This window comes from Barbatula barbatula, assembly GCF_947034865.1.
Source record: "Barbatula barbatula genome assembly, chromosome: 20".
Lineage (NCBI taxonomy): Eukaryota > Metazoa > Chordata > Actinopteri > Cypriniformes > Nemacheilidae > Barbatula > Barbatula barbatula.
The window spans coordinates 20,856,691-20,884,001 of NC_136783.1; the positions used below are offsets into that span (position 1 = coordinate 20,856,691).

At 39.6% G+C, this 27,311-nt stretch overlaps 1 protein-coding gene across 1 annotated transcript in view; it reads left to right on the plus strand.

Moving 5' to 3' along the window:
- Positions 1–741: 741 nt before the first annotated feature.
- The window catches only part of gli2b (GLI family zinc finger 2b), a gene marked incomplete at its 5' end in the record, with an annotated part of 39,795 nt that continues 13,225 nt past the window's right edge, over positions 742–27,311 (plus strand). Inside the window, 3 exon segments of the mRNA XM_079482520.1 lie at positions 742–850; positions 20,678–20,783; positions 25,201–25,397. Of these exon segments, the coding sequence (XP_079338646.1) occupies positions 742–850; positions 20,678–20,783; positions 25,201–25,397 (412 nt within the window).

Genomic DNA, 27,311 nt, shown 5'->3' on the forward strand with positions numbered 1-27,311 from the left:
TCATAAAAGACAAATTTAGTGTAATTATGTTTACGTATTAAATGTGTTTGCTATTTGAAACATCATCTTTTATTCGTGCTGTGAGGTTTTTTCTAAGGTAACAAATTCTCAGCATCACGTTGAAGGGATTTACACGAGCACATTGAGAGAGTCGTGACAACGGAAGTTGAAAACATTGGCGTGTCACGTGCTTCATGGAGCCTTCAGATAGTTCCAGGAAGTGGCGTTTTCTCTTTAAGTGCTTGATTTCCTTCATTGTTAAAAGTTTTTATTTAAATGGCTTGAAAATAAGTCACAGTCGGCCTGCTTAAGCAACTTCCGGGAACTAATGAGAGCCTCCATGAACCGCCATTGCTATGAAAAAACGGTTCTATTGGAGTCGACGGAGTTGACGCAACTCTCTCTCGATGGCACTTTTACAAATAACCTTCAAAGAATTCCTGTATAACTTTAATTATCAAGATTGTGTGATATTTTCTATGCCTAAACTCTGCCATATAAGCTCTTGAGCTTCAGAGGATTTAAGATGAGCTTCAAACACACTTGAATTAAAGGCAAAGTCATCAATGTTCCATCACTTTTGGTCACTGCTGTATAAACAGACGGATGTGAGGTTTTATATTCTGTTTTGCGCCCTCTTTCAGCTCATCGGGGGACTGACGTCATCTTAAAAATAGTTTTGGATGTGATGTTTTTCTCTTTAATAATCCTTGGTCTCTCTTTCTCTCAGTATTTGCCAGAATGGAAAGCAATGTGCCCGCTGAGAAGAAGGACTGCAAGACGTCCTCTCTGGAGGGAAACGGCTTCAGTGAGCTGCACAAAAAACCCTCTCCATCATCTCTGGCCAGAGGTACGAGTCTGTTCTTTAACACGCTTTCACTTCCCGTCAGGATTCATGCTGTGAACATGATGCTTTTATGTTGAAGTTCAGAGAGCTGGTCTATAATCTCTTAAGGCTGTTTTGTGTCCTGTGGTCATATTTACTAGCTTTAAGTTTATGTCACTACTACTATGAATCAATGGCGGGCGGTTTTAGGACCTGGGGCATTGTTATTATTGAGAGTATAAAGTTGTGAAGAAATTGCGTCATCAACCTTTTTCACGTATGTGATCACTTCAAAGCTACAGACCTTTCTATTTAAGCGAAAGGTTTTTTTCTATTTAATTTAAGAAAGATGAAGCGATCAAGCGTATATATCACACCGGCTGCAGCAGAGCTGCGGATCATAAAATGCCCATGAAATATACATTTCTAAGATAAAATGGCATGCAGGGAGAAAATGCTCACGGCACCGTTCGTCCCTGATAAGACGGGCCAGAAGCCCCTAAAGAGCCAGAGGTGAACCTCCGCCAGGCCCGATATGAATCCTAATATCATTTCTGTGTAATACAGAGAGAGCGTCCGGTGCGCGTGCAATACACGAGTCTTCCTCGCACCATCAGCACCGCTGCAGGCATCAAACCCAACATTCTGCTCCGCGGTCCATTTGCCCGGAGATTAATCAGAAGTTACACGCACGGGATGGGACTGAACGGATAGGAAGAGAGCAGCAATGTTTAAAACATGTCTTTAGGAGGCATATAATGATGCAGAAAGACCTCGTTCTAACCTCCAGAGTATAAGTGTTATGAATTAGTTAAAATGGCAGCGGCGGACGACGTGGTCCCTCCGTCGAGCTCCACCTTTGAAATGGTAATATCGCTGTGGTTTGGTGAGGCTGTACACATTCATGAGAGATTTTGGTGGCCTGCCATTGTAAAGAAAATTTGTTCAAGAATGGAGCAGAAAAATAGGCCACACGGTGGAGAGCCAGCAGATGAATGGCATTATTTATAGAGCGCCATTTTCACTTTTACATGATTAATACGCTTGAACAGAAAGAAGAATTTATGATCATAAATCCTGGACTTTTCTCCATCGCCGCTCTCAAGATTTACAACTAGTCAGTGTTTTTCTTTCTTAAATGTAGTGTTGAGACCGATGATAGGTGATGGCTTTGTAGTCTTTGTGGAGTTTCATCAAGTCCCACCTTCATCTCGAGTATTTCCCCCGTGCTTACTGAGGATCAGTGATGTCATGGTTTTCTACTGACATGAACATAGTGTCGCTCATTTACGCTCTGATGAATCTGAGAGATGCATGAGCTCATATTGAGACCGCCGACTATTGAATGCACGTATTGGTATCTGAGATCTGTATCTGAAACTCTCGAGGAGATGTTTGTGAGATTACTGAGGTGTTTCGTAGATGAAATATCTGCGATGCAAAGCAAGTTTATTCATATAGCACATTTCACACACAACGGTCAATCAAAGTGCTTTATATTAAAATAATGAAAAGAATCATAAAAAATTATCACAACAATAATAACAAGGAATTAAAAAATGTATTGATTTAAAGTTAATAAAAATAGTTTCCTAAACCTAAGAAAGGAACTTAGATGAGATTTCACAAATATCTCAACTATTTCTCCTAGTTGTCTGTTGGAGCCAAGCTTTTTCTCATGTGTGCTTCTCAAATTTCTCCTTCAGAAGAGATGTCGACAAACCTGAAGTCTGCAATCAAAATTCTATATTATTGAAGATCTCAATATGAACGAAACATTTCCCATCAAATTGACACAAATGCAGATTATTCGACCTCTACAATCTACATCATTTTATTTCTCCTTATCTTTGGAGAAACATATGAGACGGTTGTCAGAGAAACCATTGAGACATAACAGAGAATATAATTTTGTAAATTTTTGGTATGTTTTATTAGCGCTGCACATTGTAGTAAATCTGTCGTGGACATTACATATGACAAACTTTTTCTAGTTTTATATCCGTTGGATGGTCTTCAGAGTGTTGGGATGATGGGACGTGAGAGAGAGAGAGAGAGAGAGAGAGAGCATGTTTTAAACATGTCTGTGGACGAGTGATAAAAGTCGTGTATAATGAGACTGAAGGAGCTTCTTCTGACCTCCGGAGTATAAACGTAATGAATTATTTGAAGCAGCAGGACGACACGCGGCCGTCTGAGAGCCGTTGAGATCCGTCCACAGCTCCACCTTTGAAATGGTAATAAACTTTGTGCCATTTTTTTTCATGATATGAATGAAAGACTTTGGTGGCCTGCCAGTATTTAAAACAGTCATTCATTGTTTATCAAAGAGCTTGGTGGAATTGGCACATTTGTCGTTTGACAATAAGAACAATATTTAGTTTTGTCTATAGGGATGTTTTGGGCAAATGAATATTAAAGAGCGACTAAAAGATAATTATCATTTCAAACCCTATTTGTTTAAACTTTAATACTTTGTTTTAATTTTTTGCCGTGAACATCACAATCTCAAATCAGAGCAACAGTCTGTACGAGCTTTGAGTTGCGGATTGAGTTTTGTCTCATATACATCTCAGGTATTTCTCCCGTGAGAAAGAGTCTCATTAGAGACTCCAATAAGGGTTTCAGTCCCAGAGATTACAGTCTCATTTTGATTCTCTTTCTCATAAGCAGCTTTAGGGGAAACATCTGAGACTTGATGCCCAACTTCATCAAATCTCCTGAACCATAAGAGAGAAACAGTTGAGCAATAAAATCTGAACGTCTTGATATGAGCTGCTGTGTGTCTTCAGTCATGTCTTTTTAAAGCGGTCATATGACACGGCTAAAACGAATATTATCGTTTGTTTTAGATGTTATTGAACGTGAAAACACAATGTAAGGTTAAAAAACACAGTTTTTTCCACATACCGGCATGTTTGTATCTGCTCTTTGCTCCACGCAGATTTTTTACAAATCTGATAATCGAGGTGTGCTATGATTGGCCGGTTCACCAGTGCGTAGTGATTGGTGGAATACTGCAACCGTGTGACGGAAATCTAACGCTTCTTACCATATTTGGAACATCAGGTTCCTCTTCATTTGACAGGTACGCCCACTTTACATTTGGGCGGTCTCAGTCAAATCATACCACGAACTGATGTAGATTTGTGGGGGTGTGGCTACACGAGGCGTTTCAGGAAGGTCTGGGCGAGCATTCGCTTTTAGATAGAACGCATCTTTTGTTCAGACACGTTCATTTAAGCAATTTTGTCTAAATGCATTGGGCAACTTACAACACACCAAAGACACAGAAAAACACGTATTTGCGCCATATGACCCCTTTAAGATTTTTTGGGGATTCGGCTCCTGCAGTTTTCACATAATATATTTTTATATAATTTATTTTGTACTTTTTAAATCTTTTTTTGTAGAATGAATTCATACATTTGTATATTTCAGTAAATGATGCTCGCATCCCATTGACTATTGGTCTGGGGGTCGTGCTTCATTACTGCTTTATTTCGAACGATTATATTATTTTATAAACATGTGAACGATTTATATCGTACAAATTGACACCATAAAGAACCTTTGTTTACTCTCTGCAGAAATATTTCACCTGATGTTATTCTTTCACTGTAAAAACACATAATCCTTTTAAAGTATGCTAAACAAATTCGGATTCAACTTGTAGATAAACCAATCTTAACCAGGTAAATGTTTTCCCCGTTAAAAGAAACTTGAGGTCTGTATGTCCTGGGTCGTAAACATTTAGCATCTTCGGTGTCTGTGAGGTTGTTGAGCTGTCGTACGGACCCGTCGCGTCTCTTTCTTCACTCTCATGAATGAGTCTCAGCTGTTTGCCGGCGCTCTGCGACAGAGCAATTACTTATCGCTTTAATCCGCTTTATTATTCCGGCCCGCAGACTCTGATAAGTGAATATGCAGCACGAGGTCCTTGAACCCGAGATCACATTCCCTCGAGTCTGCCGGCAAACAGACGCACACCATTTTAATACACGCCGGCTTTATGGTCAATGTGGAGTTTACAATGGGCTGCGGCGATGTTGTCACCTAAGTCATGCCCACCGCGAAGACACCGCGGCCCTCCGCCATTAAACCGCTCTTGTGTTTTATACCCTGTCCGACATTATTTATCCCCGGCAGTTTCCTCTCCATCAGAGAACACGGCTAATGCAGACTTTTAATATGTTATTTACACATAAAAAACAAGCTATTTGCGTGAGGAGCGGGAAAATAAATGGGCCGCCTCGCCCCTCCGCTCGGTTATATCTGACTTTAACAATCTGGATTGCTAATAGAACCATTTATCACGAGAGCTGGTCATTTGTTTTATGTATTCGGGGCCCGCTCTCGTAGACCTCTATGCATATAATGAAGCAGAGCATCAGTCGACTGATTTCAAAGGGAAAACAATGCATGTATTCAATTAAAATGTGACCGTGTGTCCACGGCTCTGTATGGTGCCTTTAACCGGACACTTGCTGTGTGGTGGGCTGTTGATCTGTTCAGGTACCTGCACTGTTTTGGAAACTCGTCCTTGGCAAGCGTTTGCATAGACTGCCTTAATAAATACATTCAAACGAAGCGTTCACATATACATCACGAACAATAGCAACATCACATTTTAAAAGTAGCGGCATTTGTGGTGTTTTGTATTCATCTGAATTGCAAATATCGCAAATGTCCACATAAATTATTATTCATTTATGCAATTCTTCTTTGTGTAGAAGTGAGATTTACCTACATATCTAGAAAAATGTTATGGCTCAGAGTTTGCTCTTTAATAGCTTGTAAGGACTGTCACAATTATTAAATAATCATCTCATTGCAATTATTTGGCGTCTTTGCAAATATTTCAGATAACCGCAATACTTGTGAATCCTAAGAAAACAAGGGCAACCTGCTGTATCTGCAGCATTTTACATCCACCGGCCTTCATCTGCACTACATTCAAATGACATTTCTCCATCGTTTGAGTTGTTTAAGTTTGTGTGTTTTGTGTTGATTTGCTTTGTTTCCAGACTTGCGTCATCTACACAGCAAGACCTTAATATCTAGTTTTAGCACTTGAGACTCAATTCTTCTCTGTTAAGGTCACACTACAGTAAATAATATTAGTTATTTACAAATGATCACATTTCTTAAGTGTATATTTTCTTCATTGACTAAATTAATTGTCATTAATAGTTAAATCGTCAACACCTTTAAACAGACAATTAATCGCCATAATCGTAATATTTAATAGACAATTAATTGTCAGCCAAATTTCCTAATCGTGACAGCCCTGATTGAGATAAAGAGAACTTATCTGGTATTTTGTATGGGCTTTTTGCAGTTTGGTAAAGTATTTTGACATATTTTGCATATTTTTAATGACTAGAAAAAGGTAGAATAAATGTTTTTTGGTTTCATATCATATCATACCATATTTATTTTACTGTGAAACTTCACAATGAACTCTCATTCATTAACATTTTTTATGCATAGGCTAACATGCATTAACAATATATTTACAACATGTATTGTGAATTAATCATTGTTTTTTGTTCATTCGTGTTAATTTGTTGTGCATTAACCAGTGAACCAATGTGAACACAAAGTTTGATTTTAAAAATCAATTTTGAAATGAACATGAACTAAGATTAATAAATGCTGCCAACGTCTTTCTAAAAATCCTCATTTTAAGCTGTAAATAAATATATTCAATGTGGTCTCATACTTTACGAATCTAAAACTCGATGCATTTTTATAGAAAGCTGTGAGGCTGTATAAAGCAGGTCAGCTGATGTAGCTCCGGGGCTTATGGGTAATGACTTGATTAACTGGAATCGGTGTCTCACGACATACATCATGGTGAAAGTGAGCGTGTCGTGTTGTGAGGTGATTGATGGTCGAGCCGAGCGCCGTCGCCGTGCTGGAAGCCTGTTTTCTGCTGAGTCGGGTCGGCCCTGAGGGAAGCGGCGGGCAGGATACTTAACATCTTTACAGACGTGAACCAAACACACGCTCGCACCAACAATACGAGGTCAAATGTAAATACAGCCACGCTTAAAGGTGTATTCTTGCATGAGCGCCAGCAAATCAAACGTTATTTGGTTGATTTATGGTAAGCTGAAGCTGTAATTGACTACATGTTAACTAAACGCAATATGACCTGCGGCCACGGAGTGAACCCGGGGAGGTCGCGCAGATGTTTCTCGTAAAATGACATCCTAGAAAAACTATTTTGATTAATTTAAACGTTTAAAAACACGCCTTATCTGAACTTGCGACGCATTTTATGTTGAAGAAGCGGTCGCATTATTCAAAACGGAAAGCGGTTTAAAGAGCTGAAGAGGGGCTGGATGGATGGTGGCGGGCCGGCTGGTGTAAATAGTTGTTTAAGAGAGCCTGGTTACCGATAAGGACAGTTTCCTTTATCAACTGGATGAAGTCGCGGCAGCGACAGTGAATAATTGACGAAGGCGGGCGGCGGGCCTCATGGTAACTCCTCAGCAGCTCGGGGGAGACCCCAGGGGTCAGCGCGCTGGCAGAGAAAAATGTGTCCGAAACGGCACCGCATCCACCTCCGACTGCAAAAGGACATCACTAATCTTCTTGAGAAGGGAATTTTCTTTCTCTGTAGGTTGTAAATGAGTCTCTCGCAGGGCCGGTTCACACGCCTGCTGAGGCCGCGGCGAGAAGCCCGTCTTTAGGGCACTTGTGGTTTTTATTGTGTTTATTTACAGTAATGCGGTACAGATGCAGACAGAGACAAGTACCCGCACCGCAGCACTTACACATTTACAAACAGAGAAGAGAGCGAGTTTAATCCTCCCGTCTCTTTTTAAAAGTATTGAAGTGAAGTTAAGCTCTGCAGTCACTTATTTTCAATATATGTATATATATAATATTAATATTTTATATTTATAATTAATATTTTAACCTTTTTTATTTCACATTTCATCCACAACAGACTGACACAATCTCTACTGGTCAAAGGTTACGGGTCATTCAATCATTGAAATATTTTTACATCTTTGAGATCTTTAGATGTTTATTAGTATGAATACACTCACTCACTCAACTTTTATTTGATTTGATTAAATGTACTTTATGGTCTTCATTTGACTGATAGAAGACAAAAGAGCCTCTCGTGTTGAAACCTCAAGGATGCCAGACTTACATTTTTCTATTTCAGTTGTAAAATGGTTTAATGTACTTTGGATTTTTAAAAACGTGACCTTAAACTTTTGGCTGGTTTTGTGTGCGTGTATATAAGATATTTTAGAAGGAAGTCCTCTTGGTCTCATGTACCGGGTCACATGTAGGTAATGAGAAAGCTTTTGCAGATGAGATGCTAATTATTTCAATTTTTACCCACATGGAAGCACTTTTCTCCGCCGGAGCTAATGACTCCACAGGTTACATACATTTTGTAAACATTTAGCTTGATGGCTTTGTGAGATTCGCCTCCTTTAATCTGAGATTCTTTTGGGGCCCAGAAAGAGAGAAAGATTAGATAGACTCACTCTCTCGCCCGCTCATTTAGGAGTCTATTTATAGACGCCCGTGCTGATTGCAACTTTAGATACACAAGGCCTTTTAAAACTCTTTTCCTTCAGCAAAAAAAAGAAAGGAGTTGTTTCTTAGAGACTTAAGAGAACGGCCCAGAGATCACAACAGAGAAAAATTTGAGTTTGATGTGAAACGTTGCACTTAACCCACACAAGTTTTATACATTATTTATAGTCACGGCACGTTTTTATGTGTGTTATTCACTAAAATGATCAAAAAACAGGAGAGAGCCAGAAGTGAGATTTATTACACACTTACAGACGAACACGTATGGTTGTATTAACGCAAACATGCAGTGATGTCATCATGACCTCACAGGGTTTGGCTGCATATTGCAGCTGGTTGATGTTATAATAATGCGATATGAAGCAGCTGGCCGTGCAGTTCAGTCGATCTGATATTAATTGAACACTTGATTCACGCTTGTTAGAGTAATCGTGAGCTCGCAGATTACTGGAGACATAAATCTCACCCAAAAACAACCTCTCTCTCTCTCTGATGCCACAGATTTCTTTCCAGATATTGAAATTACTCCCACTTTGCATAAGTCTTGCTATACTAGTCCTTTGTTAAACTTGGGAGATAACGAATGTATTGTTTGGAGAGCACTGTATAAACCGTCATTAACTAAAAAGAATTGGTGATCTGCAATGGAGAATCCTACGTGGAGCTGTTGCTGTGATGCTTTTATTTCCATTTTAAATCCTGTCAGTTTGTTCGGAGCGAGAGACCATTTTTCATTGTTTTAAACATCGTTTTCGGCTTGATCCTCTTTTGGATTTGTTGATGGTTTTACTCTTTCCTTTTTTTATAAAAAAAATATTTTGTATTTGTTTTTTCTACAGTCCAGAAATTAAAATGTAATTTGATCAATTGTATTATAGGACAAGCAAAATATGCTGTTTATACCACTAGAAGAAATAGAGTAGAAAGGAAATGTGTACAAGACATTGTTTAAAAAAAACATACTAAAGTCACAAATTCTTATTGATGTAAATTCTATAAATTAATGAGCACCATTTATGTTTTTGAATCTGAATGGTGCAGTGAAGATGCATTGTGCTCTATTGTTGATGAAAACTTGTTTTTGGAAAAGAGCTGTTATTATTATTTCGTTTTTTTCATTCTTTTTTTAGTATGTACATAATTGGTTAAATAATTTTTTTATAAATAAAGTGTTTGTCAAATCTGTATGTTTGCAGCATCTCTGCTTGAGCTCCAGACCTATGAGACCCCTCGATTACTGTGTTTTTTCTTGGCTTCTCTGGTCATGGTAATAATGTTAATAATGTTGGCAACAATTCATCCAAAAAATCAAAATAAAATTTGTAAAACAATACTATTTATAATCGAAAGTTATAGAACCAACACAGATGTTTTATACTCTTTATTGAAAAAAAATGCATCAAATAAACTTAAATACGAACAGCATGTTTTACTCCTGCAGGACAAGAAAACGAATCACACAATGTTATACGTGTTTATGATGGTACAGTTTATTGTGCAGCCCTAATAAACTAAATTAAAAAAAATTCACTGCCATTTATTTCCTTCATAAAGTGTTTACATTTTAGCTGATATGATTAAAAACCTGATGTTTCCACTTTGTTTGTTTAAGAGGTTTATAGCATGTTGCTATGTGGTTGCCGAATGGTGGTCGGAATGATGGCCCATTGTGTCATTTCTCATTGGCTGTTGTCGGAGAAAGCCCACTCTCTATGATATTCTCATCTATTGATATGTTTAAATAAGTTACACCCTCATTGTAAGTCAGTGCGATTTTGTGTATTCTGGAATGTGTTCAGCGGTTTTCTCTGCTGTTAAAGTGAATTATGCTCATCCTGTGGAAGAATTTCAGTTCTGCCAAAGATTTGTCGAATACTAGAGCTAAAGAATTCTTCGAAACCAGTGAGCGCTGGTGCTTTCACACACGTGAAGAGAGCAAAACTGTGCTGATGGAGTCCGGGTCACATGACCGGCGCTGATCTCGCCACACGCCAACCGCAGGTCATCCAGACGACACGTGTGGATGAGAAAATATACCATAGGATCTGTGTAACTGACAAAGTGTGTGTTATTACTGCAGAAGTTATTTGGTCTGACTGTGGATTTTTTGCGTTCAGTTTTAACTTTTAATCCTGGACTTGCATTTAAGAAACTTTGAGCATGTTATTCTGTTTGATCTACTCTGAATGGAGAGACGCCTTGAGAGGAGGAACAAGTGTTGATGTTGTGTGTGTCAGGTTTGTCTTCCTCATAATATTTATTTGGACACATTTGATGCTCGTACGGGTCAGATCTATTTAAAAGTACTTTTGCACTCGAGGTAAATGTGAAAAAAGTCAAACCGTCTGCGGTATTCTCATCTGTAGTTTTGGGAACAGTTTTTCTGGCTTTATCATCAAGTAATAGCGCACCTTTGTTTAACTCCCTGATCTTCAGATATACGCATTAATAGCACTGAAGGTCATTTGAAGTAGTTACGCTGTGAACACTGGCCTTCATTATATGATCCAAAACAAGATCCCATACACTCAAAATCCATTTCATCTTCTGCTCTCAGTTTTCCATCTTTCTGACGTGTGATTTAAGCGTAAACCAAGCAATCTCCTTTCACGGTGAGTGAGAGGAAAATGTGATCATGATGCTGCAATTTATCTCCATACATTCACCGATAGACGTGAGAAATGACTTATTATGCAGATATTTTGATATTATATCAAATTAGGCCATCAACCGGAAAGACATTTGATCAAATCCTGAAGGATCACTGAGGAGAGCGGACGAATAGAGGATTTAAGTTTGTTTCTGATACTTGTGGATACAAATTTAAAAACAAAACCTTCAAAGAACTCAACAACTCTGTACGGCCACATTGTTTGGGGGGTTTGACAAATTGTAACATTTTCAACTTTTCCAAGTGCGTTGTTACTTTTTCAGAATGATGATGTTATTTTCACCTTGTGAATAGTAAAAAGTGAGTATTTTTATTTTGGCCACTACAATTTTAGATACCTGCTTAAAAAACTAGAACAGATTTAATGCATTCTAGCTGTTTTTTTTTCTTTTTTTTGCTATAATATCTTTAACAAACAGCATTAAAAGATTAACAAGAGATTAGAGAAGGTGTGGTAACTCATGAGATATTTTATCCAGTATTATATCAGCCGTCCTGACCCGTAGAGAACAGAGATTTATTTTGATTCAGTTTCAGTTTTTTCCTCTCATAGACAAACTGAAACACTAATAAAGTCCTGTTCGTTTAAGCCGGTGCTTTGGCAGATGTTATCATGGAGATGTGAAACTCTGTGAGGCGTGTTGAGCAGATGTGATGAAAGTGTAAATGTGTTTCTCTTGTGTACTGTACAGAGTCTCGTTTTAAAAGCGATCCAGAGCTCTGCAGAGTCTCATAAAGACTCATAAAGAGTTCTCATCAGTGACTCGTCGAGGGGGTCGTGAGATTGCTTTCAGTGAGTCTTTTCCCCTCCTGCTTCACAAAAGATCCGCTTGTGAATGAAGTTCTTTGTGCTTTAACATGAGTGTTCCCCCCCAAACTCCACGTGTGTGCGTGCGCATGTGTGTGTGTGTGTGTGTGATGTGGGTTTAAGATGTGAGTGGCTCATGAACACAGTCTGCAGCTCTCGAGTCGTCCTGCGGCACGAGCACAACTCAATGTGATGATGTCATAGACACTGGAGCAGTGATGATCTCTCATCTATTTAATACTTTTTACCTGTTCCATTACCTTATTCTTTTCTTTCTTTCTTTCTTCTTTCTTTCTTTCAGTTTTTTTTTCTTTCTTTCTTTCAGTCTTTCTTTCTTTCTTTCTTTCTTTCAGTCTTTCTTTCTTTCTTTCTTTCTTTCAGTCTTTCTTTCTTTCAGTCTTTCTTTCTTTCAGTCTTTCTTTCTTTCAGTCTTTCTTTCTTTCAGTCTTTCTTTCTGTCTTTCTTTCTTTCAGTCTTTCTTTCTTTCTTTCAGTCTTTCTTTCTTTCAGTCTTTCTTTCTTTCTTTCAGTCTTTCTTTCTTTCTTTCTTTCTTTCTTTCTTTCTTTCTTTCTTTCTTTCTTTCAGTCTTTCTTTCTTTCTTTCTTTCAGTCTTTCTTTCAGTCTTTCTTTCTTTCTTTCTTTCAGTCTTTCTTTCAGTCTTTCTTTCTTTCTTTCAGTCTTTCTTTCTGTCTTTCTTTCTTTCTTTCTTTCAGTCTTTCTTTCTTTCTTTCAGTCTTTCTTTCTTTCAGTCTTTCTTTCTTTCAGTCTTTCTTTCTTTCAGTCTTTCTTTCTTTCTTTCTTTCTTTCTTTCAGTCTTTCTTTCTTTCTTTCTTTCAATCTTTCTTTCAGTCTTTCTTTCTTTCAGTCTTTCTTTCTTTCTTTCAGTCTTTCTTTCTTTCAGTCTTTCTTTCTTTCTTTCAGTCTTTCTTTCTTTCTTTCAGTCTTTCTTTCTTTCAGTCTTTCTTTCTTTCAGTCTTTCTTTCAGTCTTTCTTTCTTTTAGTCTTTCTTTCAGTCTTTCTTTCTTTCTTTCTTTCTTTCTTTCAGTCTTTCTTTCTTTCAGTCTTTCTTTCTTTTAGTCTTTCTTTCAGTCTTTCTTTCAGTCTTTCTTTCAGTCTTTCTTTCTTTCTTTCAGTCTTTCTTTCAGTCTTTCTTTCTTTCTTTCTTTCTTTCAGTCTTTCTTTCTTTCTTTCAGTCTTTCTTTCTTTCAGTCTTTCTTTCTTTCTTTCTTTCTTTCTTTCAGTCTTTCTTTCTTTCTTTCTTTCTTTCTTTCTTTCTTTCTTTCTTTCTTTCTTTCTTTCTTTCTTTCTTTCTTTCAGTCTTTCTTTCAGTCTTTCTTTCTTTCTTTCTTTCTTTCTTTCAGTCTTTCTTTCTTTCTTTCAGTCTTTCTTTCTTTCAGTCTTTCTTTCTTTCTTTCAGTCTTTCTTTCTTTCTTTCAGTCTTTCTTTCTTTCAGTCTTTCTTTCAGTCTTTCTTTCTTTTAGTCTTTCTTTCAGTCTTTCTTTCTTTCTTTCTTTCTTTCAGTCTTTCTTTCTTTCAGTCTTTCTTTCTTTTAGTCTTTCTTTCTTTCCTTCAGTCTTTGTGTCTAAATTATTCTTTTTTTATTTATTTATTGCTTCTCTCTCTTCTTTCTTTCTTTTTCTCAGTCTTTCTCTTATTTTTCGCTCCGTCTCTGTTTTGTAATTAGATGTAAATGTTACACAGCTTGTCTTTCACCTTTATGGTGTAAATAAAGACATATTCTCCTTCCTTCCTTCCTTCCTTCCTTCCTTCCTTCCTTCCTTCCTTCCTTCCTTCCTTCCTTCCTTCCTTCCTTCCTTCCTTCCTTCCTTCCTTCCTTCCTTCCTTCCTTCCTTCCTTCCTCCCTCCCTCCCTCCCTCCCTCCCTCCCCCCCCTCCCTCCCTCCCTCCTTCCTTCCTTCCTTCCTTCCTTCCTTCCTTCCTTACGACCTTCCTTACGTCCTTACGTCCTTACGTCCTTCCTCCCTCCCTTCCTTCCTTACTTCCTTCCTTCCTTCCTTCCTTCCTCTCTGTCTCATTCTTTCTTTCTTTCTTCCTTCCTTCCTCTCTGTCTCATTCTTTCTTTCTTTCTTTCTTTCTTCCTCTCTGTATTATTCTTTCTTTCTCTCTGTCTCATTGTTTCTTTCTTTCTTCCTCTCTGTCTCATTCTTTCTTTCTTTACTCTTTCTTTCTTTCTTTCTTTCTTTCTTTCATCCTTACTTCTCTGTTTTTTAGAACCCAGTTTGAGTGTAGAAATCCGGTTCCCAACATTCGGCTGTTATGTTTTGTGTGTCTCAGTAGATATAATTCAGATGTGGATTCTTACAGGAGTGTGTGTGTAGTTAGTGTTTGACATGAGGACGGTCCCATCACCTCTGACAGCCCTCACGCTCTGTTATTACTGTGGATACATTACAGAGAAAATCAGATGAGGCCCTGCTCTCGCCATATGAAATGCATCCCCCCTCCGGACCCCCGCAGTCACAGCTCTGTTCATGAGCCAGCGGTTAGAGTTACACATAACATCAACCCCACAGAGCAAACCCACGAAATCATCAAGTTGTATTTACTGTCTATCTTTAGTTTTTCTAGTTAAATCTATTTTACTTCACACGTCTTGTGTATATATATGTAAATGACAGTTTGGTTTAGGGGTGGGTCTTCATTTGTGCTTTCTTCTAATAATCGTACATTGTTGTGTGACTCATATTGTTTAACACATCCCTGCGCTTCACCTTCATCTTGACACAAAAGCTAATTACACTGAATCACAAACCAGGTCACAGTGAAAACAGGGTCACATGCCCACAGACGCCCGCTTTATTAATCCACACTTCCTGCCTTAAGCAATGATGTTAGGACTAAAGTTCATTATTCAATTAAAGAATTTCAATTAAAACTGCCTTTTTTTGATACCTGACAGAAAAATCACATCATAATACATTTTATTCATCTGTCTCTGCGTTCTCTTGGGAGACATTTTTATCTAATTATCTAAATCTAATATATTTTAAGTTTTTACACCTGAAGACCATCCCGATTGAATCATTGAAGATCAGAGGATATGCTATAAATATTTTCATCTCTCTTTAGAAAACACTTGATATATATATATATATGTATATGTGTTCAGAACGGTGTGATTTTGGCTTTGGTGATGATCTGAAGGGTCAAAGTTCAGTGTACTGTAGACAGCTGTTGAAATCACATTAGCAGATGTGTCACTGTGTCGTCATGAGCAGACCTAGATCAACATTACACATTCATGCACAGGTGTGTGGATTTGACATGTGTAGCATTTGTGATCGATAAAGAGACTTTCTGAGAGACAGGATAGGACGTTTTTTGATCCGTACTGTACAGTTAAAGTGGCTGATTACCCATAATCCCCTGCGAAGACCATGGCATGCATGAGTCTGCACCCAACACGTGTTTTTCATTCAGCTTCAGACATTTTCTCTTAATGACGATCAGTGAACGCGGTAGATTAAGTGTGTAAAATAAACCTAAATTCTCATTTGTTTTCAAGTTTGTGCAGATGGTTTAGGTTTGGAATTGAATGCATCTTTAAACGTTCTTAATGTTTTTTCTGTCTGATTGTTTTGTTTAAGCACTCTGAGCAGATTTGTTTTGGTTGTTTTTATTCAACAGTAGAATCTCAGTCGTCATTCAGACAGTTTTTATGACATTGTATGACAATAAGGTTGCTGATACTTTTTGTTGTTTAAATGTTGAGATCACAATTCAAGTTTAAGATTAGTTGGAATTGTTCTCGCCTATTTTTGGCATTAAAATATATCTAATATGAATTCAAAACAGTATGCACAAATAAAAGTCGTTGATATGTGTTGACTGACAAGACTTTGCGGTCAAAACGTCTCCATATATTAAGCATCTTTGGGGCGAAAATATCAGTTCAGCTCTCAGTGATTCTGTATGTCTGGTGCGGTGTGTCCTGTGAGATGACCCTGGTGATGTGACAGCACATGCTCAGCGTTGCGTTCTCTCCGCTCCGATGGTCTGGACTGCTGATGGACCACATCTCTATTTTAGTGTCTCTGGTCATCTGTGTTTCTCAAGAGCCTGCCGAGTGTCAGAAGGTTTGAAGCGGGACGTAACCGTGGCTATTTTCTGCCCGTGAGACCATCCGTCAGAGATGCCTCGTGTGGACTGATGTCGTCTTGACCTCCCACTGTTACCGCGAACCCAAACACACTCCTGTAAAGTCAACATAACGTTGAAATCTTTTTCCTTCTTGAAATGGAACAATGGCACCAGGAACGTGTTTTCTGAGAGTCATCTTTCAGGTGTGTTTCTTGTTTTATGTACAGATGTGCACCGGCTGCAGCTTTGGTCCAGCTGTTTTCTCTCGCAGGGTTTGCACCAACTGCGCCCACAGAAACGCCACTGTAATGCATGGCATTTTAATTATCTCCCTTATTCATTCAGCGCCGGCGCTTGTTTGTGCTCGGTCTCGGCGACAGGCCTCCTTTTATCATCGTGCCAGAATTAAAGATAATAAACTTCGGCTTTAAGGTAATTACTTAATCTGGACAAACCTGTGTGTTAAGCAGCACGATTACAGGCAGAGGTGATAAATCAGACGCTGAGGTGCCTGCGGATCATCCGCTCCTGTAATCTGTCTTTACACACTTCTGTACTCGTAAGTACACAGATTACACAAACAGCATGCTAACAACATGCCTCTCTCTCTCTCTCTCTCTCTCTCTCTCTTACTCTGTTTCAGTTTAGAGGTCATTTATTGGCATTATTGTGTTTAGTTACAATATCGGCAAAGCATTAAACATAAAACGAACACCAAACAATGAGTTGGTTTTATCCTTCGCTGGGTAAAAGATCAAATTTACTTTCAACAAGAGACAATAAACACATTTCCTCTCTTTCTTGGTGTTTTACTGAATTTAAGTGTCGACATTTTAATCTTATCTTTGGAAGATAAAAGCAATTGATGATGGTGAAAATATAGTTTTAGTTCTAGTATAGAGATGGTGGTTGTTTTTTCATCTAGTGAAATCCAGAATTTTGGTTTAGTTTCCATATTATAATAATCTTAAGTTTCTAAATGGTGTTCATCGTCTTCATGTGCATTTGTTATTTGCAATTTTTACATTTAATTAAATAGTTTTATTTGATCATCTCGTTTAGCAAAGATTTTCTTTCGGTCTCTCTGTTTCTGTATTTGATCCGTTCTAGTCCAGTCATCTCTGCTAACTTCTTCAGTTAGTTGATTTCAGACCCGACTAAATCGCTTTCAAACAGATGTGCCTAAAACAACAGCGGAGTCTGTGCTTCCAGGTATAATCCCAGAATGCATTGCAGCGCTAATGGTTGGCATGGTGATGTTTGGTTAGGCCTGAGGCCAGCTTTATTCTGCAGGAATTTCCGGTCTAATTTCCCCTCTGTGATTCTGTGAGAAAGCTTTTAATTGCTAGGCAAAGACCCGGGCCACTCAAGAAATCATTATTGTTGTTGAGTGCTTCCTGACAAACCAAACCATTTACATCCCAGGATTAGACTACAACAAAGACAGCAGTTGTGCGCGTATGCCCGAGTTATTCAAAGCAGAATTACATCAGTTTAAAGTTAAGTGGGACCACGTTTACGTGATTCAGACCCTGCTACACAAACGCTCTGGGTTTGAATGAGAAAGGTCATTTCCTCAGAGAGCGCGCAGATGTTGCAGGTTCTTGGATGCCGGGGTCCATGCGCGCGGAACCCGTTTCGCTCGTGACACTGAAAAAATGCTTCGCTCAAATGTGGAAACAAATGTTATCACCTAAAGACTAATAGATGTGAGGGGGCTTAACGGGAACTCTGCAGCCCTGAGGGGATAGAGCTCACCGAAGCTCTTAAACGCGCCTCTTGAACTCTCCAGAGCGATTCTCTTTTGTTCTTCCTGTTGAGACGGAACAATGGGCCTGTCGGCATGATAGAATAATCCTGCCCGCTGCTCTGGAGACGGCCCCGGGCCTCCGCGAGCCTCTTCAGGGGGAGGGCGCGGGCGCGCGAACGGGTCGCCGTGTTTGTGCTGACATGAAAAATGCGACACTGGAAAAAACTGCGGTAATGTGGATAATTGAGGGCGAGCGCAGATGAATGAAACCGCGGCGTAACTTGTAGTTTTAATGACAGGGGCCGGGGGTCTTACACTGTCTCATTTCTGTACAGCGAGTGTTTACGCCCTCGCAAACATCAGAGTTTGTGTATTTCTCGTACTCATAATTACCCCAGTTTGTGTTCCGGGTTTATGATTAAAGTGTAAAGTTTGTTTTAAATGGACCCGGGCCGTGACCCCGGAGTGTGCGGATTCCAGCAGGGCTCGAGGTTTGTCGCGTCTCGTTGACCCACTTCTCCGTTTCTCTTTATCTTCGACCTTTTTTCCCATCGGCCCCAGCAATAACTCACCCACTGCATTAGTAATGGTGCATTAACCGCACTCGGGCACCGAATGAAGACGCTCGGAGAGGAGGGCGGTTACGTTTCCTGTGATCTCGTGCGCGGCATCTAGCAGCAGATCTGCGCTCCTCACAGAGGTGTAACAGCTAAAGGTCGGACCCAAACGTCTCTGCGTGTCAGCAGCTGCAAGCGAGGGGCTAAATGCAGAAGATGCTTCAGACGGGCTGTTGTGTTTCTAACAGCTGTGTGACATTATGGGTCTCTTTTTAAAGTCAGGTGTGTTTTTGTGCGTTTTTTATCAATTAACCTGAGGCAGTTTCCATGACAAACACAATAATGAGATGCACACAAACCACAGTCACGCAGAGAATTGTTTGACGTTTTTAGGTGTTGTTTTTATTTTATAGAGACACAACAGGCCATGTGGAGCTTATTTGTGACGGAAGTATACATGATTTAAAGAAAGTTTTATGTGCAGGTACTTTGATCTTAACAAACATGTGTTTTTGTCAGGCTTAGATAAATGAACATATCTCTATTAAAATATTTAATCCTTATGTGTATATTACATTTACAGTTATGCATTTGGCAGATGCTTTTATCTGCCAAACTCACAATATGGCCGCCCAAAGCTTCGCGCATGCGAAGTATCTACAGAAACATGAAAAATAATGTTTTTAAGCACAATTTGATCATAGGAAATTGTACAGTTGACGTCGTTTTTAAATATGTCGTTCAATTGGGGTTTTAGCTGGTGATTGTAGAAATATCAGTCAATCCCACGTCTTGTTTGAATTCTGTATGATCTGGCACGTTGCAAACATGACTTTCGATATTATTCACGAGTTCATTTACATAAAAATATTTATTGACATACATTTACTCATGTCATCCCGTACTTGTATGACTTTATCAGGCAGATTTTCTTTTGTATTAATCAGCAATAGACAGTCACTGTTAAAAAAACAACATTAATGGACTTAAATGTAAAATTTGCATAAACATTGGCCATATCTGCAAAAATATTATGTAAAAGAAAATAGATGAAAAGCCTACAGGTCATTTTGGGGCGAAATGATACATTTTTACATGATATTTACCTTTATTCATTTAACAGATGCATTTCATCAAAATGTCATCACGACAGATTCACCTGGAGTCAGATGGGAGAATATTAAAAAGAAAAGGAGACGGAAAGAGTGAAATGAAGGTATCAGGTGATTTCCTGTTCGTCATTCTGTCAGAGGTGAAGCGAGTGATTGAGAAGAGAGAGAGAGAGAATGTGCTGACTCGCGCTGCCTCTGACAAGAGTGGAGAAACTGCACCAGGTGTAGAGAATGACCTGTGACCTCTGACCTCTCCGGGTCACCTCACACACCCGCTCGCTGCTGCTGTTCAGAGAGCACCTCGACCCTTCCCTCATGTTTGACTCTTTTCTCTCCAATTAGGGTTTGGTGTGGTCTGTATAGTTTGGGTTACGTGTAGCAATGCAATAAAACTCATGACGCATTGGCAACCATCTCGCAACGTCCTAGCAACCATACACACCGCTGCAGCATTGCATAGCATTTTCTATAGAAAGGCAATAACAAACAAGTGAAAAGCAAGAGTTCATCTGGCATGAGAAGTCTCTTAATTAGAACGAAAATCTTGTTAAAACACGAAGTTACTTCACATGTGGCTCTATAAAGCGTTCTGCGGCTATCACGACAGCTAATGAAGCCCAGCGTTTAAACGGGACGTCCCGAGCCAACGGAGACTTTACTACAGGAGTGTGCTGATTTTGATCCTCTGGATTCATTTAATCGGATACAGCCGACGACAGCATGATGAAAAGAAAAGCCGACTAATATATACAGCAAACTGTAAAAGGCTGAGTTGTCTTGTAAAAAATTAATCCAAGGAGGTATTTCTCATTGAAGTTACCCCACCTCTCCATACAGCACCCATTAGATTTGACGTCACCCTGATATGCCTTTGTTTTTGGGGTTGCAACGGGTGTCGGGGACGCGCGGTCGGCGGAGACGGTCTAGTTGAGCTTGCAGCTGCGATGCCCGGCCGCGAAACGTTCTCCCTGCGCTGTCAGTCGTGGTTTGCGTCCCGGGTGGTTTTTTCCTCTGTAACGTCCATCATCTGCACGAGTTCAAAGAGCATCTAGCTGCAGGTCTTTGTCAAAAGCCCAGTTGGATATCTTTTATGTTGGAGATGTAGGATTTCTTGAGATACTTTGATTATTTATTTATTCATCCACTCTTGTGTGATAGTGCCAACATTTTACACGAAACTGCTCAGCGCCCTGTGAAATTCATGTTACTTTATTGTAGCGCCGTTCCCTTTGAAAATTCCTGTTTCAAAGTCTGTCTGTTTCTCAAACCTCTCTCTTTCTGCAGGCCCCCATCACATCTTCCCAACGTTCCATTCTCCCATCCCGGTCGACGTGCGTCACCACGAGGGAAGATACCACTACGAGCCTCACGCTCTTCACGCGTTGCACGGGTAAGCCTGCGGTCACGCGTTTCTGCACATAAATAATCTCTGCACTTGTGTGTTTTGTTTATCCCTGCGGTCAGAATGCAGGTGCACATGCAACATTCAAATGCAGTTTGATCCAGAAACAAACACAATGTGAACTTGATGTAGGAAACTTTAATAAAAACACGTGATGTTCGTATCAGAGCTTGACGTTAAGATTTGACCGGTTTATTCAGAACAATGAATCTGACCTAAAAGTCTGATTTAAGAGTCATTGTTTGATTCGTTCCGTTTCGAAATCTCACTTCGTGTCGATGTCACATTTAAATCTCTTCAAATGCAAGCGATATCAAACATCTCATCTCTCTTCTGTTTAATGTTTTAAAGTAATCGTTCACCCAAACATCATCAGTCACTTGTCCTCATGTCAAACCTGTACACAAAACCACAGAGACATTTCTCAAAATATCTTCTTTTGTGTTCCACTGAAGAAAGACTTGCACAGACGTGTTAAATGACACGGTTTAAATATTTGGGTGAGCGAAAGTCAAAGTATTGACAAAATAGGAGTTTACACCTGGAAATTCTTTATTGCTCCACAAAGATTTTGTGTTTGATAGTTCATGTCGAGTTTTGATCGCATGTCTTGTATCTACGTCGAGTATGTTGAGATGTTTTCTGAAACCGGCGACTTGTGTAAAATTAGGCTTGATGTTGTATTTTTGGTTTTAAGAAAAAGAGCATCTTAGAGCATCTTTCTCAGGTTCAGGTGGACAGCTCGAGTAATGTAGGTTAACCTCCGGACCTTCTGCGTCCCACGTGAATTTTCGGCAGCAGCGGCATCGCCGAAACGGAACACAAAGTGGGCCGCGCTAGTTTCCGAAGTTCCACTTTGTTGTTTCCCTTCCTTAAATACGACACCTTCGACTTTTCTTTTTTCGAAACGGGGTCTCGGGCCTCGTAGGTAGGTTTATCTTAAAAGAGCAGAATAAATCGATAGAATTGTGGAAGTGCTGTTCTTACATTTAAATTCACAGATTTTGATGGTGATGCATTCGGTCGGCCCGCCGGCAGCTAGCCTATTCATCACACATAGAGCGGCGTTGGGTGGGGGGGACCGGCTGTCCCACCACTCGCTCGCCTTGATTAATGTGATTTGATCTTGACAGTGGACCCCTAATTCATCAAGACCTTGATCTAGCTGTCTTTTCCTCTGCCTGAGCCAAATTCATCTAATTACAGGGACATTGTGCAGCAAATTAAGCGCGGTGTCGCCCGTGGCAAGCCCAGGCACTTTGTTACAGTCGCCGGGCGGCATGTCAGGGGTCTCCGTGCTGATTGTCTAACATGACGTGTCCATACAGTTCATTTTATCATTGTTTGCATATAAAATAACGAGGGCGCTGGTTATTTTGTCAGAGCTGTCAGCGGCCTCGGGAACGCTTCCCCTACGGATCCCTGTTCATTTTTTTTGTCCGTTTGACAAAGCGAGAGACCGGAAAGGTAGCATTTTTTTATCCCGGAGCTGAAGTGACAGCGGCCGGTGCGATTCATCTGTGCCGAGGACTCGAGCGCTGTGGGAATTCTCTGGAGATGAGGAGGAGAAGACCGCTGAATGCAGAAAGCACCACCCACTTGTCAGCATCGTTCTTCATCCGGATCAGTGTCAGAGAGCTACGATAGAGACGACAGAGCTGGAAAACACAGCCAAACAAGTGCACAAAACTTCTGAGAGTGTGTGTATGTGTGTGTTTTTGATATATATCATTTAATTGATATTCAAGACTGATTTTCTCTGGAAATCAAACACATTACGTGAGTGTAAGTTCACAGGTTTTCAGCATTTTGGGGTCCAAAAACAAAGAAAAATTGTGGTTAAGGGCAAATCTTGTGTTGTGGACACCAAACATCCGTAAAAAAAAAATCTTGCGGGGACATTTTCTGAAAACGACTGATAATTCTAATAATAAAAAGGTTTTATTTATTTTTGATTGTACAAATAAAGAGTTAATTTGCAAAAACAGTTAACTCCATCTGTAACCAAATATTAAAATCGAATATTATATTGTATTATAATGATTTTATTACTTAATCGAAACAAACAAACTATAGTTTGACATTAATTGGAATGCACAATAAAAAACTACATTTTATATATTTTTTTGTTTGTGCAAATAAACTCTTTAAATTCAGAAGGTTTTCTGTTAGGGGTTAGCAGATTGAACATAGAGTTTGTACAGTAAGAAGTCATGAGGTCTATGGAAAGATCCCATAAAACATTGAAACCCTGTGTGTGTAAGAGTGTGTGTTTGTCTGTCTGCATGCGTGTGTATGTGTGCGAGAGAGAGAGTTAGGGAGGTCTGTGTACTTTACCTGTGTGTGTGCGTGCGTGTGTGTGTGCGCGTGCGTGCGTGCGTGTGTTCCATGGTCTTGCAGTAAAAGTGATGTATCTAAATCTGAGAATCGGCTCCAGGTAGAGACAAGATCGTGTCCGAGTAATTCATCATACACACACACACAAACTACAAATGTTTTGACTATTTACAGTAAGAGTATTGTGTTGTATAAAGAGAAGCTTAGATTTGTTTGATGAGAAGTTCATGTTGATTTTGTGAGTACTGGAGTTTGGCTGTTACTCTCTACTGTAGATGACTATTAGGAAAGGTATTAGAACGACATCTCCATCACCTAAAATGCTCAGCTGATGCCAACACGTGGGCACCTGACAGCCTGGCATTCAGTGCAAACAGGTGCTCTGCCCATCTGCCGGCCACGGACGCCCCACCGACACGGCACGAGAAACAATGCCCACATCACAGGGGTGTAAACCTGCTCTCTCGCTCTTAACAATAGCCCGTCTCCGCTCAGTCATCCACAGCGAAAGAATGAAGCGGGAAACACGCTGCCATCCAGCATTATTGAATCACCACTGTATTATGATAGATAAATAGCAGGAATTATGTGTATTTATGTACAATTTCTCGCCGATGTGAGAAAAATAACAGACATTTAGTTGCATGTGCATCTAAAGGTGCTTATTAAATCACACAGCTGTTTCTAAAAGGGCTTCCTTTCCTATATAGTGCACTGTGTGTGTGTCGTCTCTTCTGTGTTGTTTAAATGTTTCAAGTAATATATACAATTATCCCTTAAAACCTAATATATTATACACAATGAAAATGTCAAATAAATCACACTTAGTGCATTATGTAGAATTCACTATCAAAAGAAAAGCAAACGCTTTCCAGTGCAGCCAAGGAGAACGAATCCTCCGGCCACAGAGATTTACTGGATTCTGGCTCGTGTCCTCATCGCCGATGGCCGTAAGCTCTGACTCCAGGAGCGTCTGGATCTTTAGGAGGGTAGAGGTGTGAAAGAGACGCCTTCCAAGGTCCCACAGTCCCCTAGCGTGGAACGGGCGATATTTCAGCGCCTGTCTTTGTTTTACTGGAACCTCCCGTCGGTATGAAAATGAGAAGCGTTCCACGGGCTTAAGATGTTCAAATCTGAATATTACATTATTTAAGTGCCGCCCGGGCTGTGTTTGCTCTCTTGTAGTGTGAAATAGAAATTGTTTTGCACATCGTCCATCCGATCTCCGAGGACGGAGGAGATTATTAAGTATGCATGTGTCTGATGTATGTATGGGCTTATAGTTTCACAGCTTTGCTTTTTGGAGAAAAAGATTGCTTTTGCTTTTTAGCTTGCAGTTCTTTTTTAAGAAGTGACCTTGCTTTGGCCAAACGAGTTTGTTTGTTCACAAAACACGCTTTCATTTGGCGGTCGTTTTCCACTATTAAAATCAAACGTATGTCATTAAAACAGGGAGGAGAATATCAGATGAGCTCATTGAATGCTGGCTGTGGATTTATTTAATAAAGTTTAGTGATAACAGATGGAGAAAAACGGCTCTTTGCTTGGTTTACTATGCACACAGTAGATCTGAAAGAACCTTCATCGCAGGTTTGATCTTTTCGAAAGGTCAAGATTGTACTGCAAAAAGGACATTTTTTGTGATCTTTTTAACAACTCTGTTTGTAATCTCTGCGTTATACTCGGTTCATTCTCATTCACAATTGAGATATTACAGAGATGAAAATGAAAGCGCAGACTCAGATCGAGTGTCCCGTCTGCTTTGTGTTAGACCGTTTGGCTTCATCCCATCGCACCTCAACACCAGACCTCAAACATTAGTTATGGCAAACCTCAAATCTAAACGAAACACGCCGTGTCAAACATTGAATCATTTCATCATCAGCACAGTTTTTATACACTGGTCAACGATCATAGAGGAGGACAGGGACAAATCTATCATACAAATCTGTTGTTCATCAGAAACCCAGCAAATATTCAGTCCATCATTGATGTTGTAATTGTTTTTTCACTGTACTGAGGTCATGTCGTGAATATTAAATCTCATTGTTTTATCTCCTTTCTTCAGGCCTCCAGGGTTAGCAGGCAGCCCCATGATTTCTGATATCTCTCTGATCCGTCTTTCTCCGGGGGGCGCCGGCGAGTCCACCTTCCTCCCTCCCCACTCTTACGTCTCACCGCATGTGGAGCATTACCTCCGATCGGCTCATGGCAGTCCCACGCTGTCCATGATCTCTGCGGCCCGTGGACTGAGTCCAGCCGATGGTGAGAGTTAACAACACAGATCCGTTGCAGCAACCAAGAAAGAAAGTGACCGATCGGTATAATTTAAGTAGTTTGACTTAGTGGAAATGAGACGTTAAACCAAAGTCCTGACTCTCTGTGGTCATTCGAAAATCCTGGCCAAATTTGCTTTTTCACCTATATACATCATGGCCTCCTAATCATCCCCATATGTACCAATTGGCTTTGTAACTCTGTCTCCTCTCCACCGATAAGCTGGTGTGTGGTGGGTGTTCTGGCCCAATATGGCTGCCGTCGAATCATCCAGGTGGATGCTGCACATTGGACATTGGTGGTGGTTGAGGAGATTCCCCCATTCAATGTTAATTCAATTCAATTCAATTTTATTTATATAGCGCTTTTCACAATTTGTATCGTTCCAAAGCAGCTTTACAAGGGAAAATAAGAAAAACACAAAAAAGGTAAAACACAGAACATGAATAGTTTAACCTTGTTATATAAACACCTAGTAATAATATCTAATGTCAGCAGTCTCCCTGAATGTTAAGCGCTTTGTGTGCCCAGAAACGTATATAGAATATAGAAATGTAATAAATTTTAATTTCAATATAAATGAATTTTGATTTGCTGTTTTATTAATCGGATAGAAAAATTGCTTTGAAAGAGATCACAATAATATTGTGTCTGTTTTGTTAAATAGTTCTGATGTGGACGCCATTGTATTTGAAAACATTTTGATCGATTTTGACAACTTTATTTTAAAATTTTTCATGAGTGGACTTTGACAACGGAGAATAAAACAAATAGTATTCGACTGGTCATGTGATTTCTATTTGTGAAGAGTTTGGTTCCAAAATGATATAACTAACAAAAATCATGTTTTTTTAACCTGCAGTTGGTTTTGTTTATATTTAAGCCATAGTAAGTTATCTAACACAATAAAAACATTATCTCATTTTGGAACCAAACTCCTCATGTCCTTAAAGGAACTCTATCCAAGTATTTCATCAAAATAAAACTTTTACTAGGTGGTTGATGGATAGGAGCTGTAGCCGTAAGTTAACATGATTTCAAACGTTTTAATGTACTGTATTTATGTTTGGCACATTGCTTTTAATGCGGAAAGAGTGAATTCACACATATTAAAGGGGCAGTTCACCCAAAAATGAAAATTCTGTCATCGTTTACTCACCCTCAGGTGGTTCAAAACTATAAATGTCTTTGTTCTGATAAACACAAAGTAAGATATTTGGAAGAATGTCAGTAACCAAAAAGATCTCATCCCATAGTATTGATTTCCCTACTATAGCAATCAAGGGGTGTCGCGATCTGGTTACTGACCCTTAACTGTCCCTTTAAGTCCAGTACCATATGACTTTATGTGTACTGTGGTTGTTGTGGAAGGGCTATTTTAATTTCAACAAACAATGTTTAGCTGGTTTTCATCACGTTTAATCATTGGAATTTTCAATGTCTGTGTTTCACACGTCTCAATCTTCCCTTGGTGGACACTAAAGGAATCTTACGCATGCAGATGTTTCTGTGAAATGTTAAACAGTGAAACTTTCAACATTCCCTGTCTGTGATTTTGGCCTCCGGAGGGCGTTTTGGAAATTAAATAAGAGAGACCCGACAAGGCAGAATTCCTCCGGTCCAATGACAGATCTGAATTACAATTACAGGTTTGGGCGAGCTGAAGGCGTGACATATAAATCACCATTCACCGGCTGTCAGCAGTAATGTGTTTGCACCTTTAAACTTAAACAAGCTGCGCGCAGGAGATCCCAGTAGCTATAAAGACATAAAAGATCGCAGGCAAAAGAGAAATGAGTCTATTTGAGCTGAAACGAGGGCGGATGGGTAGAAGCGGCCTTGAAGGGTTTCCGGGCACAGCTGTAGACTAACCTCAGTGCTTGAAAACAGACCTGCAGCTAG